General features: G+C 31.6%; 1 protein-coding gene across 10 annotated transcripts; it reads left to right on the forward strand.

Annotated features, from left to right (window-relative positions):
* Positions 1–7: 7 nt before the first annotated feature.
* Positions 8–16,214, forward strand: LOC127724714 (28S ribosomal protein S15, mitochondrial-like). Of its 10 annotated transcripts, none has more exons than XM_052231798.1 (7): positions 8–225; positions 5,285–5,353; positions 6,214–6,292; positions 8,594–8,642; positions 12,828–12,912; positions 14,719–14,777; positions 15,746–16,214. In XM_052231798.1, the coding sequence occupies exons 1-7, from the start codon at positions 9–11 to the stop codon at positions 16,202–16,204; spliced, it is 1,017 nt and encodes a 338-aa protein (XP_052087758.1). In that variant the 5' UTR covers position 8; the 3' UTR covers positions 16,205–16,214. The 10 variants fall into 10 exon arrangements, with proteins under 10 accessions (XP_052087758.1, XP_052087759.1, XP_052087760.1 ...); XM_052231799.1 differs by lacking the exon at positions 8,594–8,642 and adding an exon at positions 9,058–9,106; XM_052231800.1 differs by lacking the exon at positions 8,594–8,642 and adding an exon at positions 9,485–9,533.
* Positions 16,215–17,106: the final 892 nt, after the last annotated feature.

Raw genomic sequence — 17,106 nt, forward strand, 5'->3', positions numbered from 1 at the left:
TTCCGGTCATGTCCGCGCATGTTATTGAAGCTAAACTTCCGGTGTCTGAAAACATGCAGAGAACACTCACATTCTCCAATTTATGCAAACATTTCAATAGATTTTCAACAAATTCAACTGCTACATTATCCACACTTTTCCGTACAAACAGCATATTTATTATAGAGAAAAACCATATTGAAAAAGACAAAGGAGTAGCTCCAAGTTGTCTTCTGAAAAAAAATGGTAATAAAATTGGCTAAGTTTTTTCCTTTTTGGGGTATTAGTCCAAATAATTACGACGTCTTTGACAGCTATTTTATTGTATTTGCTGTGATGATGCAGGATGCATCCCTTCATAAAATTAAAATAATAGAAAAACAAAAGGATATGGGTATATCCATCTATGACACATAATCAATACTTGCACAGCAAAACAAACAAAAAGCAAAGGAACAGACTTTCAAGACATCAAAATTATTTGGAGTTAGGGTACATGCATTCATGAGGTCAGTTCACTTAAATTACATGATGGCCCATAGAGTGTATTGGGCCTATTTTCAAGAAGAAGAAAAATATGAAAAAAACGAGTGTTATTTCTGGGACTATTATGTTAGTATAATCAAGATAATAGTCCCAGGTTATTTAATTTAATCACAATATAAATATTGTGTAATACATGTACATGTATTTCTTTAAGATTTGAATTATTTAATAAACATTTATTAGGCAATTAAATATTATTATCATAAATGCATCTTCTGTCAAGAATGCATTGTGGGAATATCAAGACTATATTACAGAAAATGTAACAGTTTGTAAAGTTTACACAAAGGACTTGTCAGTACATTTGCTTATCAGTTTGTTAAGTTAATAATGTAATTTGTCAAAGTAGTTATGAAAAATAAATACTTGCTAGTTTAATTAGCACCAATAATCAACACGTCTATATACTGAATTATTGTTCACCTGACAGTTTCTTAATTGTTTAGTTTGATTGATTGACTGATCAATGCCAGGTTAAGGATTCATGACATTCTACATGTTTTTGACAATTTTACTTTTTATTTTCCAACATAAATATTTTTACTTGTTCTGATTTCTAAAGAAAGTACTTTTATGTAACCTGGAAATATCTGAGGCCAAATAAAAAAATATGTGTGTTTCCTATTTCCCTACCTACCCTATATTTTAAGCCTAATAGAAATAGCCTACCTTAAATTTTTTGTTGTTGTCATTTTTCAATAAGCACTGTTAAAGTCAGAATTTCTCTCCCATAAACTCAATGTAAAAAAAAAATTGTAAAATAAAAAAAATTCCCTACCTATCTACCCTATTTTTTTCAAAGATGTAACAGGAAACACACATATTTTATTTGGCCTGAAAGAAAAAACTTCAAGATGAAATGTTGACTAAAATCAGAGACATATAATACTATTGTACATCGTCGTCGTCCGAAGACATATTGGTTTTCGCACAATAACTTTAGTTTAAGTGAATGGATCTCTATGAAATTTTACCATAAGGTTCAATACCACAAAAGGAAGGTTGGGATTGATTTTGGGGGTTATCGTACCAACAGTTATGGAATTAGGGGCCAAAAATAAGCATTTTTGTAACTTCCAGACAATAACTTGTGTGTTAGTGTATGGATCTCTCTAACATTGTACCACAAGGTTCCATATCACAAAGGGAATGCTGGGATTGTTTTTGGGGGTAATTGCCTAAAAATTTTAGGAATTAGGGGCCAAAAAAGGGGCAAAAAACAAGCATTTTTCTAGTTTCATGACAATAACTTGTGTGTAAGTGTATGGATCTTTCTGAAATTGTACTACAAGGTTCCATATCACAAAGGGAAAGCTGGAATTGAGTTTGGGGGTAATTGCCCAAAACGTTTAGGAATAAGAGGCCAAGAAGGGGCCAAAGATGAGCATTTTTCTAGTTTCCAGACAATAACTTGTGTTCAAGTGTATGGATCTCTCTGAAATTGTACTGCAAGGTACCATACCACAAAGGGAAGGCTGGGATTGATTTTGGGGGTAATTGCCTCAAAATTTTAGGAATTAGGGGCAAAAAACAAGCATTTTTCTAGTTTCAGGACAATAACTTGTGTGTAAGTGTATGGATCTTTAAGAAATTGTACTACAAGGTTCCATATCACAAAGGGAAAGCTGGGTTTGAGTTTGGGGGTAATTGCCCTAAACGTTTAGGAATTTGGGGCCAAAAAGGTGCCAAAAAACAAGCATTTTTGGGTAAAGATTGCATGAAATGCAATTAAAACCCTATGGGACTGACTTGATGTTTAAATCTTCCAAGGTTGATCACTACTTTTGGGATACACAAAATATAGTGCATTGATCATAACATTCTAAACATCCTATCCATTAACATTTCCAGAAATCTATCAATGAAATATATGCTCAGATATTCAAGTTACAAAATGATATTATACTTGTCAAGAATATTACATACTTTGTGCAAGGTGCAGGAATCTAATATTTGTTCTAAGAATATCAATGATGTCATTGTTAAAGTAATCTTCAGAATTGGAGTTATCTTCCTTTGTTCATAATTGTAGTTGAATCAACTACAACCAGTGCTTTAAACAATACTATGTTTAATTTTACTTCCCACTGATGAATTAAAGCAATCTTTACCCTTCAGTGCTTACAAACACTTTGATTCTAGTTTCCAGACAATAACTTGTGTTCAAGTGTATGGATCTCTCTGAAATTGTACTGCAAGGTACCATACCACAAAGGGAAGGCTGGGATTGAGTTTGGGGGTGATGAATCATAAGGGAGTTCAAAAAATTTGGGGGGGTGATTTTTTTTTCCTTTTTTTCCTTTTTTTTTTTTTTTAAATTTTCCATTTAAGTTTGTTATTTCTGATTTATATATAAAAGCAAATAATAATGATATGGTTTGATTTCATCAAAAATTGAAATATTGGGGTTCTTTGATATGCTGAATCTAACCGTGTATTTAGATTCTCAATTTTTGGTCCCGTTTTCAAATTGGTCTACATTAAGGTCCAAAGGGTCAAAAATTTAACTTATTTTGATTTTGACAAAAATTGAATTCTTGGGGTTCTTTGATATGCTGAATCTAAACATGTATTTAGATTTTTGATTGTGGGCCCAGTTTTCAAGTTGGTCCAAATCAGGGTCCAAAATTACACTTTGTTTGATTTCAACAAAAATTGAATATATGGGGTTCTTTGATATGCTGAATCTAACCATGTATTTAGATTTTTGGATGTTAGGCCTCGTTTTAAAATTTATCCACATTGAGGTCCGAAAGGTCCAAAATTAAACTTTGTTTGATTTCATTAAAAATTTAATTATGGGGGTTCTTTGATATGCTGAGAGTTTTGGTCCCAACACGAATGTGGGACCAAAAAAGGGCCCAAATAAACATTTTTCTAGTTTTCAGACAATAACTTGTGGAATGGTGTATGGATCTCTCTGAAATTATACCACAAGTTTCCATACCACAAAGAGATGGTAAGAATTGGCTTTGGGGGGTTATGGCTCACACCGTTAAGGAATAAGGGGCAAAAAGGGGGAAAACAAGGGTTTCCAGGTTTATGGACAATTAAGTACAAAACATAATTTAAAGCAGTGTAAGGTTGGTAATTCAAACTCATTTGAATATCTCAGCTACACTGGTTTTAAATTATGTATATTGGAAATTTGCCAATAACTTTAGTATTAATAAATTCTATTGGAAATTTGCCAATAACTTTTAGTATAATAAACTCCATTGGAAATTTGCCAATATAAAATGTTGCTGATGAAGGTTTTTTGTTTATTTTTAGCCATGACTATGATGTCATTTTCTATTTTAATAGCCTTATGATGTATTTAAATTTTTTAATACTTTTATTATGTATTTAAATGGGCTTTTATGGTTGCAAATTTATTTAGGTTGTAATTCAAACTCATTTGAATATCTCAGCTACACTGGTTTTAAATTATGTATATTGGAAATTTGCCAATAACTTTAGTATTAATAAATTCTATTGGAAATTTGCCAATAACTTTTAGTATAATAAACTCCATTGGAAATTTGCCAATATAAAATGTTGCTGATGAAGGTTTTTTGTTTATTTTTAGCCATGACTATGATGTCATTTTCTATTTTAATACCTTTATGATGAATTTAAATGGGCTTTTATGGTTCCAAAGGAATTTTATTTTTAGATATTACTGTAAAATGTTGCTGATTTTTTGTTTATTTTTAGCCATGACTATGCTGTCATTTTCTATTTTAATACCTTTATGATGTATTTAAATGGGCTGATATGGTTGCAAAGGAATTTTACTACAAAGGGAAGACTGCAATTGAGTTTGATGGTTAATGCTAAGATCTTTGACCACATTTATTTTGTGTCGGAAACCTATATTATGTCAAAAATTTGATCAAAATCAAACAAACTATGGTACATCTTGAGTTCTAGTCCACTGATCATCCTGAAATTTTTACACTTTATTATTTTACCATTATAAGATGTTTTGAAATGGTAAAAAAAAGTAGCATGGTCCAACCTGTTCAAAACTAGAGATCACCTGGATAAAAAAAAATGATAGTTTTCACTTAATTTGATTTGGACTTTTATATATTGAAAAAGCAGTATACATATTGATCATTGTGTTCATTCTCACTTTGTTTCTGCAACTCCTTGTAAATTAGACACTTGATTTCAATGTAACTTTTACTAAATATTCAGTATCTAATGATGTACACCTATTGTAATTTATTATTCAAATGATAGTTGGAATATCCCATTATAAAAAGTACACTTGCATTGACATGTCTAGAAAAGGGTTCGACGTCTTGTTTCCACAACTCCACCTATAGACACAACCTTAATTCAATAAAACTTCTATAAACTCTTTCTTACACAATTACATTGTGCATTCTATTTTTCCTGAAGCAAAACGTGCTTTGCAATATCTATAGAATTGGGGAGTGAGAGGTTTGCATGTTAAATCTAACAAAAGGACCAAAATGAAATTTCTTTTTTTAAAGTCGGATTTGGATACAGATTTTTTGCAGTTTACCCCTTTGAATAGTCTGCTGTGGGATTGTATTTTCCAATTGTTTGTAGTTCTTACAATTTCCAAATATAAGGAGCTGTTTAAAGCCAATTACTATGTAAATAAAGCCTTTTTGCATTCTCACTGTTGTAATACACTTGATCAATCTCCCCTTGCATTGTTTGTCAACACATGATCCTTGGTGTTTCTATAAATATTAAAATATTACAACATGATATCAACTATTGAACATTTCAATTTCAGGTGTACAAATTAAATCTCAAGTCAGATTTTATGCAAGAAAAAGGATGGTACTTAATTTTGACTTTTCAGGTAACTATAATAAATTATTACATAAGTTACAGTTAATTTAAAACTGTATATCCTCACCATATACACCTTTTCACATTAATGATAGTCATTCATGTATTCATGGCTGAAAATAGCTTATGAGAGTGATCCATGTTGGTTTTTTTATAGTCTTCTGCAATTCTCCATGTCATGAAGTTTTAGGTAACCCATAACAATACGTCAATAGACCTTTGTACACACTGTACATGTGCTTACACATGTTACATGGATCTGACAACGTACCATTCTACTTTCTGTTCTGATATTTTAATATGTTCATCAACCAATCAAATTTTTACATCCAAATTTTGAAGAGCAGCATCTGAAATAGCAACAAAACCATAGGATCCCAAAAACATGGAAAAGGTCTATTATACAGAAAATAAAAAAAATAAAAAATATGACTAATGTAATTACAGTGTGGACGCAGGATCTGTATTTCAATCAGATTACTCTTAGGTATGACCAATGTAAGTACAGTGTGGACACAGGATCTGTATTTCAGTCAGATTACTCTTAGGTACCCGGTATGACCAATGTAAGTACAGTGTGGACACAGGATCTGTATTTCAATCAGATTACTCTTAGGTATGACCAATGTAAGTACAGTGTGGACACAGGATCTGTATTTCAGTCAGATTACTCTTAGGTATGACCAACAGAAGTAATATGGATTGAGTTGTCTTAATACCTTTGGTTTGAAATTACCACAAAAAGTGCATGTTCTATATTAACACTTCACTGGTCACACTGCATGTTATTTTGCACTTTTATTATGGTTTGTTGTTCCTCTTCATCTTATTAAATTGTTAATTAAAAGTTATAATTCTCTTTTTATGTAGGTGATTTGGTAAAGGAAACAGATAAGGTTAACAAAGAGGAATTATTTTTCCCATTCAAAGAAATTGGAGGTTTAGAAGAGTAAGTGATAAGTAAATCATAAAACAGTCTGTAAAGAGTCCAGAAGGAAAGGTCTCAGATAAAATCCATATGTCCAAAAATTAGAGATGGACATGGCTCATCACATTTGCATTGTACTAGTATTACTTCGTAAAATAATAATGTTGTATGTTACATATTTAGTAATCTTCTTTTATAAATATAAGGTTTTGAAAGGGAAGTAAATATCAATTTCTTTCACTCTTGGATGCCCAAGGGTGCAATCAACAGTTTTTATACGACCGCAAAAATTGCAGTCGTATATTGGTATGACGTTGGAGTCGTCGTCCTCGTAGTCCGAAGACACATTGGTTTTTGCACAATAACTTTAGTTTAAGTGAATGGATCTCTATGAAATTTTACCATAAGGTTCAATACCACAAAAGGAAGGTTCGGATTAATTTTGGGGGTTATGGTACCAACAGTTAAGGAAAAAGGGGCCAAAAATAATCATTTTTGTAACTTCCAGACAATAACTTGTGTTTAAGTGTATGGATCTCTCTGAAATTATACCACAAGTTTCCATACCACTAAGGGATGGTTAGGATTTGCTTTGGGGGGTTATGGCTCAAACCGTTTAGGAATTAGGGGCAAAAAAAGGGGGAAAAACAAGGGTTTCCTGGTTTATGGACAATTTAAAAGCAGTGTAATTTCAGAAATTAAACAATATAATTTCTATATGTCAATACGTCAATACGCAACAGCATAGTGTATTGCACAAAAGCAAAAAAAAAATGGGTTAATTTTTATTTATTTTGGGGGGGGGATCAATTCGCACAGGCACAGTGTATTGCACAAAAGCAAAAAAATTGAATATAAATTCAAATCATATAACTAATTCTAAGTTCTTTGACTACAGCTATTCTGTGTCAGAAACCTATTATTTGTCAAATATTTAATTTCAATCCAAATTCAGACCTGTATCAAGCGTGAATATTGTGTCCATTTTTGTCCCAACTGTTCAGGGTTGGACCTCTGCGGTCGTATCCAGCTGCGCTCGGCGAAGCAATTTATTTATACTTGATGTCATACTTTGAGGGACCATGCATAAGTGACCTCTAAGTGGAGGTTTATATAATTACTTGTTTAAAACAAGATATCACTGGCATCAGCATATTCTCTAGTTTTTAGTGAAATAAAAATATTGTGTAAGTTTAACATACTAAAAATGTTCTGCACTTAGAAAAATGATAAAAAAAATTGCCCTCTCCCAAGATGAAAAAATCTGCAATCAGTTCATGTGTACACCCATGTAGACACAATACAGGCACATTTCAGATAATACAAAATATGTGTCATGCTGCATGAATTTCATAGATTTTTACCTAGTTTTTTCTGAAAAAGTCTCATTCTACGGCTCAGAAATGAGCTTAAGTAGTTATTAACTAGTTTTCAATTTTCCCTACAAAAAAACCCAGAAAGTTTATATCTCTACTAATTTTTAATATCATTTTGATTATTGAACATGTTTTAATGGAAAGCTAACTAGCAAATTCTAACTATCAATTACAAAAAAAGACATGAAACTTCTCCACCAATTATTAGATAAGCAGTGGCTTACCTCCAAGGCAATTTTTATTTTGGGAATAACTCTTAGTACTTTATATAAAACTGTTGATAGCAACCCAAGATATCATTCTCATCAGACCAGATTGTGGTAATGGTCCTTGTAGATTATAGTTAATATGACTAAGTTAAATAATTATGTTTTTCATAAACAAGACATTTTTTCAAACACTGTGATTGTCAGTATATCTTATTGAAAATAAATAAATGTCCTGGAAAATTCTCAAACATTTTGTTGCAAAAGAATTGAAATCATCTGCAGTAAAAGTTCACAAATATTAAAGAATCAGGAATCTTAAGAATTCCACTGGCCTTTTATACAGTTAAAGACTGTCTACTACAGATTAAATAAATGTCTAAGATTATAACAATAGTAATAATTATCAATTTTGCAATTGTTTTTAAAGTTGTTCAAACTTGTTAAACAGTTATGGAAATGTATACGTAAATTGGTCTTATCTAATCTTCTGTCTATATCTACATGTTTTCAAAGTTACACCAGATAAAAAAACTAAACCTTCATATAACTATGGATGTTTTCCTTGATATATTATTTTGTAGATTCGCAAATGTTTTGTATACAAGCCAATAGACATTTGATTTGTTGTGGAACAGTTAAATGTTGTGATTTCCCTTTACCAAGGAAATGAATGAAAATTGGTAACCCACACATAATAATGAATCCACAGTAATGTATGTATTTGTTTATATTTACAGTGTAGATGATACTGTTAAAAGACTCCTCAGTTTGGAGTTCTGTGACTCAGTAATGTATGTAATTGTTTATATTTACAGTGTAGATGATACTGTTAAAAGACTCCTCAGTTTGGAGTTCTGTGACTCAGAGTAATGTATGTAATTGTTTATATTTACAGTGTAGATGATACTGTTAAAAGACTCCTCAGTTTGGAGTTCTGTGACACGTTAAAAGACTCCTCAGTTTGGAGTTCTGTGACACGTTAAAAGACTCCTCAGTTTGGAGTTCTGTGACTCAGTAATGTATGTAATTGTTTATATTTACAGTGTAGATGATACTGTTAAAAGACTCCTCAGTTTTGAGTTCTTTGACTCAGTAATGTATGTAATTGTTTATATTTACAGTGTAGATGATACTGTTAAAAGACTCCTCAGTTTGGAGTTCTGTGACTCAGAGTAATGTATGTAATTGTTTATATTTACAGTGTAGATGATACTGTTAAAAGACTCCTCAGTTTGGAGTTCTGTGACTCAGTAATGTATGTAATTGTTTATATTTACAGTGTAGATGATACTGTTAAAAGACTCCTCAGTTTGGAGTTCTGTGACTCAGAGTAATGTATGTAATTGTTTATATTTACAGTGTAGATGATACTGTTTAAAGACTCCTCAGTTTGGAGTTCTGTGACTCAATAATGTATGTAATTGTTTATATTTACAGTGTAGATGATACTGTTAAAAGACTCCTCAGTTTGGAGTTCTGTGACACGTTAAAAGACTCCTCAGTTTGGAGTTCTGTGACTCAGTAATGTATGTAATTGTTTATATTTACAGTGTAGATGATACTGTTAAAAGACTCCTCAGTTTGGAGTTCTGTGACTCCGTAATGTATGTAATTGTTTATATTTACAGTGTAGATGATACTGTTAAAAGACTCCTCAGTTTGGAGTTCTGTGACTCAGTAATGTATGTAATTGTTTATATTTACAGTGTAGATGATACTGTTAAAAGACTCCTCAGTTTGGAGTTCTGTGACTCAGAGTAATGTATGTAATTGTTTATATTTACAGTGTAGATGATACTGTTAAAAGACTCCTCAGTTTGGAGTTCTGTGACACATTAAAAGACTCCTCAGTTTGGAGTTCTGTGACTCAGTAATGTATGTAATTGTTTATATTTACAGTGTAGATGATACTGTTAAAAGACTCCTCAGTTTGGAGTTCTGTGACTCAGTAATGTATGTAATTGTTTATATTTACAGTGTAGATGATACTGTTAAAAGACTCCTCAGTTTGGAGTTCTGTGACTCAGAGTAATGTATGTAATTGTTTATATTTACAGTGTAGATGATACTGTTTAAAGACTCCTCAGTTTGGAGTTCTGTGACTCAGTAATGTATGTAATTGTTTATATTTACAGTGTAGATGATACTGTTAAAAGACTCCTCAGTTTGGAGTTCTGTGACTCAGAGTAATGTATGTAATTGTTTATATTTACAGTGTAGATGATACTGTTAAAAGACTCCTCAGTTTGGAGTTCTGTGACACGTTAAAAGACTCCTCAGTTTGGAGTTCTGTGACTCAGTAATGTATGTAATTGTTTATATTTACAGTGTAGATGATACTGTTAAAAGACTCCTCAGTTTGGAGTTCTGTGACTCAGAGTAATGTATGTAATTATAGAATAACTAATCGAAGAATTCAAATAGAGAAAAATATTCAACGAGTGACCGAACAACACATTAATTCACGAATGCGCGTAGCGCATGAGTTAATTATCAGTGTTGTTCGGTCACGAGTTGAATATTTTTCGATATTTGAATTCTTTGATTAGTTATTCTTTTTATTACATTGGCAAATGGCTTTTTTATGAAATTAAAGTAGAAACTGTAAGGAACTATATCTTTTTCTACGCATTCACAATTTGTTTTGATCCGACGTTATCGACGTCTTGACAACGCCTATTGTTGTATGACGTCAGAGGAGTGAAATAACCACGTTTATTTCACATGTGAAATTATCGGTTTTTATTTCACTGGGAAATCAATATAATTCATTGCAACCAATGTAATAATTGTTTATATTTACAGTGTAGATGATACTGTTAAAAGACTCCTCAGTTTGGAGTTCTGTGACTCAGTAATGTATGTAATTGTTTATATTTACAGTGTAGATGATACTGTTAAAAGACTCCTCAGTTTGGAGTTCTGTGACTCAGTAATGTATGTAATTGTTTATATTTACAGTGTAGATGATACTGTTATAAGGCTCCTCAGTTTGGAGTTTTGTGACTCAGTAATGTATGTAATTGTTTATATTTAGTGTAGATGATACTGTTAAAAGACTCCTCAGTTTGGAGTTCTGTGACTCAGAGTAATGTATGTAATTGTTTATATTTACAGTGTAGATGATACTGTTTAAAGACTCCTCAGTTTGGAGTTCTGTGACACAGTAATGTATGTAATTGTTTATATTTACAGTGTAGATGATACTGTTAAAAGACTCCTCAGTTTGGAGTTCTGTGACTCAGTAATGTATGTAATTGTTTATATTTAGTGTAGATGATACTGTTAAAAGACTCCTCAGTTTGGAGTTCTGTGACTCAGAGTAATGTATGTAATTGTTTATATTTACAGTGTAGATGATACTGTTTAAAGACTCCTCAGTTTGGAGTTCTGTGACTCAATAATGTATGTAATTGTTTATATTTACAGTGTAGATGATACTGTTAAAAGACTCCTCAGTTTGGATTTCTGTGACTCAGTAATGTATGTAATTGTTTATATTTACAGTGTAGATGATACTGTTAAAAGACTCCTCAGTTTGGAGTTCTGTGACTCAGTAATGTATATAATTGTTTATATTTACAGTGTAGATGATACTGTTAAAAGACTCCTCAGTTTGGAGTTTTGTGACTCAGTAAGTAATATAACAATGGTCTAAACATAAAAAATTTCAAATGATTTAATGGATCAAACTTTTTATGCCCCCGCCGTAGCAGAAGGGGCATTAAGTTTTACCCTTGTCCGTCTGTAAGTCCGTCCGTATGTCCCAAAATTGGTTTCCGTTCTCTAACTTTAGTTTGCCTCAACCAAATGATATAAAACTTATACACAATGCCTATTACCACAAAACACAGATCAAGTACTAATTTTGGCGGCGTCACTTTTACTGTTCTAGAGTTATGCCCCTTTACAAATGGAAAAATTGCTGAAATATTCGTTTCTGTTCTCTAACTTTAGTTTGCCTCAACCAATGTTATGAAAATTATGCACAATGCGAATTACCATAAAACACAGAACAAGTTTGAATTTTGGTGGCGTCACTTTTACTGTTCTAGAGTTATGCCCTTTACAAATGGAAAAATTGCTGAATTTTTCGTTTCCGTTCTCTGACTTAAGTTTGCCTCAATTAATTAATGTTATGAAAAGTATACACAATGCTTATTACCACAAAACTCAGATCAAGTACAAATTTGGGTAGTGTAACTTTTACAGTTCTTGAGTTATGTCCCTTTTTTAACGTTTTATACAAGCAGGGGCATCATCAGTGTCCCATGGACACATTCCCCATTTATTTTGATTACTTCCTACACTTAGTTGATTCTGAATCTCTCTTCTGGTCAGATGTGGTAGTACCCATATTATTTGACAAACCAAGTTGACCTTCCCATAAATAAAATCTGCCGGTATGTACCCGTTAAAAAAGCATAAGATATAAAAAACGATGAAAATTGTCTGGCTGGCTTATTTTTGTATTTTTTTGGAAATGCAGATTTGGCAGTAATACATGTAAATCAAAACTAAAATCATGATTCATGTAAGGTCGTGAAGGAGGGTAAAAATGTCCTGTTGTGTATTCAATTGATGCTATTGGTAATACAAGCTCGGTATGAAGAAAATAGAACCATTTAAGTTTAATGTGTCATTGTTCAGACAAGTAGTGCATGGTTGATAACATTCTGGGAGGTTATGGTGACTGTAAAATTACACAAATTTACACAGACATAGATTTAAACTGAAAGTTTTTTTGATGAAGTAGCTTATGTGACAGTAATCATCATCTGTACAATATTATATGTTCTTGTATCAGTTGTTGATGCAAGCTCTTGAGTAGTGTTTTAGCTGTGATATGTAAAATATGTGACTATTTTGATATAAAAGTTTTAATTAACTGTTTTAAACCCAAAAAAGGCAGATTATTTTGTAATCATAAAGGAACAAATATATTATCAGATTACAATTTTGTTGTTGCAGAAAGAACGCTCATTTCACAAAGAATACGAATTGATGAAAAAGATTGATGAGTTATTTGGGCCTAATGCTGAATTGGAGAGGAAAAGTAAGTAACAAAATTGGACCTAGTACATTTAACATTTATATTTTTTGTTACTGCATCCTGTAAGGAACTGTTAGTTTTTTAAATTATATTAATTCAGTTTAAAAAATTGAAACAACTAACCCCTGAACTATCAAGTTAAAGAATGCCATTATTCCATTCTATTTTCGGAATAATATACATGTTCAAAAATGCTTAAAAAAGGTTTTTCATATTTTCCCCCATAAACAAATTGTCTCTTAACAATTTTACTCAACATCTACAATTTTTATGCCCCCACCGTAGCGGAAGGGGCATTAAAGTTTTACCCTTGTCCGTCTGTACGTCCCAAAATTGGTTTCCGTTCTCTAACTTTAGTTTGCCTCAACCAAATGTTATGAAACTTACACACAATGCTTATTACCACAAAACACAGGTCAAGTTTGAATTTTGGTGGCGTCACTTTTACCGTTCTAGAGTTATGCCCCTTTAAAAATGGAAAAATTGCTGAATATTTCGTGTCCGTTCTCTAACTTTAGTTTGCCTCAACTAAATGTTATGAAACTTGTACACAATGCTTATTACCACAAAACACAGATCAATTTTCAATTTTGGTTGCGTCACTTATACCATTCTAGAGTTATGCCCCTTTATAAATGGAAAAATTGCTGAATTTTTCGTTTCTGTTCTCCAACTTTAGTTTGCCTCAACCAAATGTTATGAAACTTATACACAATGCTTATTTCCACAAAACACAGATCAAGTTTGAATTTTGGTGGCGTAACTTTTACCGTTTTAGAGTTGTGCCCCTTTACAAATGGAAAAATTTCTGAAATATTTGTTTCTGTTCTCTAACTTTGTCTCAACCAAATGTTATGAAACTTATGCACAATGCTTATTACCACAAAACTCAGATCAAGTACAAATTTGGGTAGTGTCACTTTTACAGTTCTTGAGTTATACCCTTTATAACGTTATATGCAAGCGGGGCATCAGACACATTCCCCATTTATTTGTAAAATCTGTCAGCTGAATTTTATCATAAACGATTTTAAAGCAGATATTCACCTTGAATGAGTTTATAGCAGATATTCACGACATTTTTTTATTGTTCTTTATTTTCTATTTTTGATATGTCAATCGTCCTATAGGATTTTTTTGTGTGCTCTGCTTGGATAGTAAAATTAATCAGAGCTTTTAAGGAATTGCATATCATTCAAAAGAGGAATGCGCGACACCTTTGATTTTAAAATAGTCTCATGTTCTAAAAAACATTTTCAATATTTAACTAAATGCCATCAATATCACTTCTAGCTTTTGTGTTGTGAGCCTAAGATTCAAAAGGGAAAATCCATTGAACATGTTCAAAATAAAACAACTTCTTTTTTATTGAATCAAGCAGTTTTGTCAACATACCAACAACAACTCTGTTTCCCTACTTCCTGTTTGACACTGTTCATTAAACCTCAACTTTCTGTGGTCTATTTCAAACTAAACTTAAATTGTATCGGTAGTATGCATACGAAGTATAGTGTTTTGGGCTCAACAGTTTTGAATTTTGCCAAACAAAATCGACATTGTGAATAAAACTCTAATTTTTTGAATCAAGTATGTATGCTATCAACTAATCTTCCAGGAAACGTTTGTGTAAAAATAACATGTGTAAACATGTTGGACCAAAATATTTCTGAGCAAAATAAAATAAAAAGGCAAAGTTTGAAAACTGTAAAGAACAAGACATGTTCGGAGTTTAGTGTGACGTTCTTTTTCGCTGAACTATATCTTTTTAATATTTATTAAAGTCTTAACATGATTTGATTTTCATTGCAGTTGTCAAATTTACTATTTCCATAAGAAAGATGGTACCTTATTGTCTAGAAAGAACAGCAGTAAGTTTTCAAGATTGTTATTAATGTACATGTTCTAGATCATATTCACACTATTCAACTCGTACCAGTAAATGTGTATGTGTGGACCATACATAGTCCAATATGTAGATGATACCTTTAATACATATGTACATACTGTGCATAAATCTAAAAAAATTAAAACAAGATTCCCATGTAAATGAAGAAAAACTGTTAAAGCAGAATATCCCCCAATACTTTCTAGTTTACCTTGCCCAGTGTTTTCTAGGAAACGACTTGGCCACTATACATTAAAATTATCCATAGAGAATTTATTTAAAAGGATTTATGTCTATTATGCCTTCTGACCTACTAACATAACTGCTGTTACTATGAATAGAACAGTGGTCAAATGCATATAATTGTCTATTGTTCTGAAGTTTAGCAATTATAAATAAATGAAATGATTTTGAAATGGTCCTTTCAGAATATATACTAGTATCTCTGGTGTCCAGGCCACTGTTACTAAAATAGAAATTTATGTACAAAAAAATATGAATAATTTTTTTTATAAAATCTTAACTAACTTAAATAATTTTTTTTAAATAAAAATGTAATATTCGCTATTATAGTTCATAGCAAATGTTAACCATGAAAGTATTATTGGTGGTGAGACACAAACAGTTGTAATTTTGTAATTAGCTCACACCGCAAAACTTTATTCCCAAATAAAAAAAAAACAGACTTTTTGAAGAAGATTTGTAATGTGTTATTAAGATTCAAAAATAAGCAAAAGACTGCAATAGAGAAACATCACTTCTCCTTTAAAGAGAAATAATCAGCCAAAATCCTCAGGTGGAGAAATAAAAAAAAAGAATTTACTAAGAAAAAATCTGAAAAGCAAATCATGTTCCTGGCTTGATGCAACCCTTTTCAAAACAAAATGAGTTACTAATCCAGGATTGACAAAACCACACTTATAATTCTAATGTTTTATTGTTTACTTTCAGGATAAGAAAAATAAATCAGTACTAAATGAGAGTATTGCAAAGCGAAAGAAATTTTTAAAAGAATTAAGAGCTGAAGATTATGAACGATTTATTTGGTTGCTAAAAGAATTAAAGATTAGATATATACCAGCAAAGAAAACAGTGCGTGTTAGTAAAAGACAGAATAGAATAAATGAAAATCAGACCATTTCAGATGATATAAGGAATAAAAAAGAAGAAGAATTACGCCTAGTACTGGAACGTGAGAAAGAAGAGTATTTGATGAATAAAGAGAAGATTCTGGAAGACATAGAGAAAGAAATTGAGGAATACGGTTTAAATAAAGAAGAAATTTTACAAAATGTGGAAAATATTCGTGTTGCCAGGGAAACACCTCCTGAACCGGTTAGAACAGGTTTTGCTAGTTTGAAAGATTGGTCATATCCGAAGGTCCCACCAAGATTTTTTAAATTAAAATAATAAAAAGTTATTTAATTGTTATTATTTGATTTTAAATACAGATTCCTGATATTTCATGACATAAGCTGCATGTCCAAAATGCACATTTTTGTCTCACCTTGATGGAGTCAAAAAGCCAGACATAGGTATGCTGTTTCCGACGTTGGCAGCGGCGGTGTTGTCAACAATGTATTAGTTTGTAATTAGGTCTAGTTTAAGGTGAACCACTAGTGTTTGGTCAATGATATTTTGTATGCAGTTGTATTAGCACTGGCACATCTCATTTCCATGCAGATTATTTGACCCTGCCCCCTCAGTCATGGTCTATTGACTTTGAAACTTTTGCTTAGTTTACATGTATTAGTTTGTGATTTTTGTGAGTTTTGTGACTTATTGAAAGGGAACAACTTATGATAAGTCTATGGTATTTGGTATGCAGTTGTATTAGCATTGGCACATCTCATTTCCATGGAGATTGTTTTGCCATGTACCTTCAGTTAAAGTATTGCTATTTTAATTTCAACATTTGCATTATCAAAAGTACAAAAAGGCGAGACATATCTCTGTGTTAACAGTTTATTTATCTTAAATATCTTCAAAATAATGTATTGCAATATAAGAGGGATAGTAATAGATTTTATAGGACTGAAAAATAATTTGTAAACAGCTTATAAACAAGTAGAATTCAAGGCCTGCTTAGCATTTCTATCCTGTATTGTGTTGAGAACACATAAAATTTGTATATTGGAGAATCACCGATAAAAAATATGCAGTGTTATATAAAACATTCTAAAAGGTATTGAGCAGTTTACCAACATGCCTCTGTGAAAGCATTCTTTCCAAATCAATATAGTGACATTTGCAGATAATGAGATTCCTCTGAATGTTTAAATTGTCCCAAATATCTTGATTCAGAATTCCTC

Source organism: Mytilus californianus, unplaced genomic scaffold, assembly GCF_021869535.1.
Source record: "Mytilus californianus isolate M0D057914Y unplaced genomic scaffold, xbMytCali1.0.p SCAF_14, whole genome shotgun sequence".
Classification (NCBI taxonomy): Eukaryota; Metazoa; Mollusca; class Bivalvia; order Mytilida; family Mytilidae; genus Mytilus; species Mytilus californianus.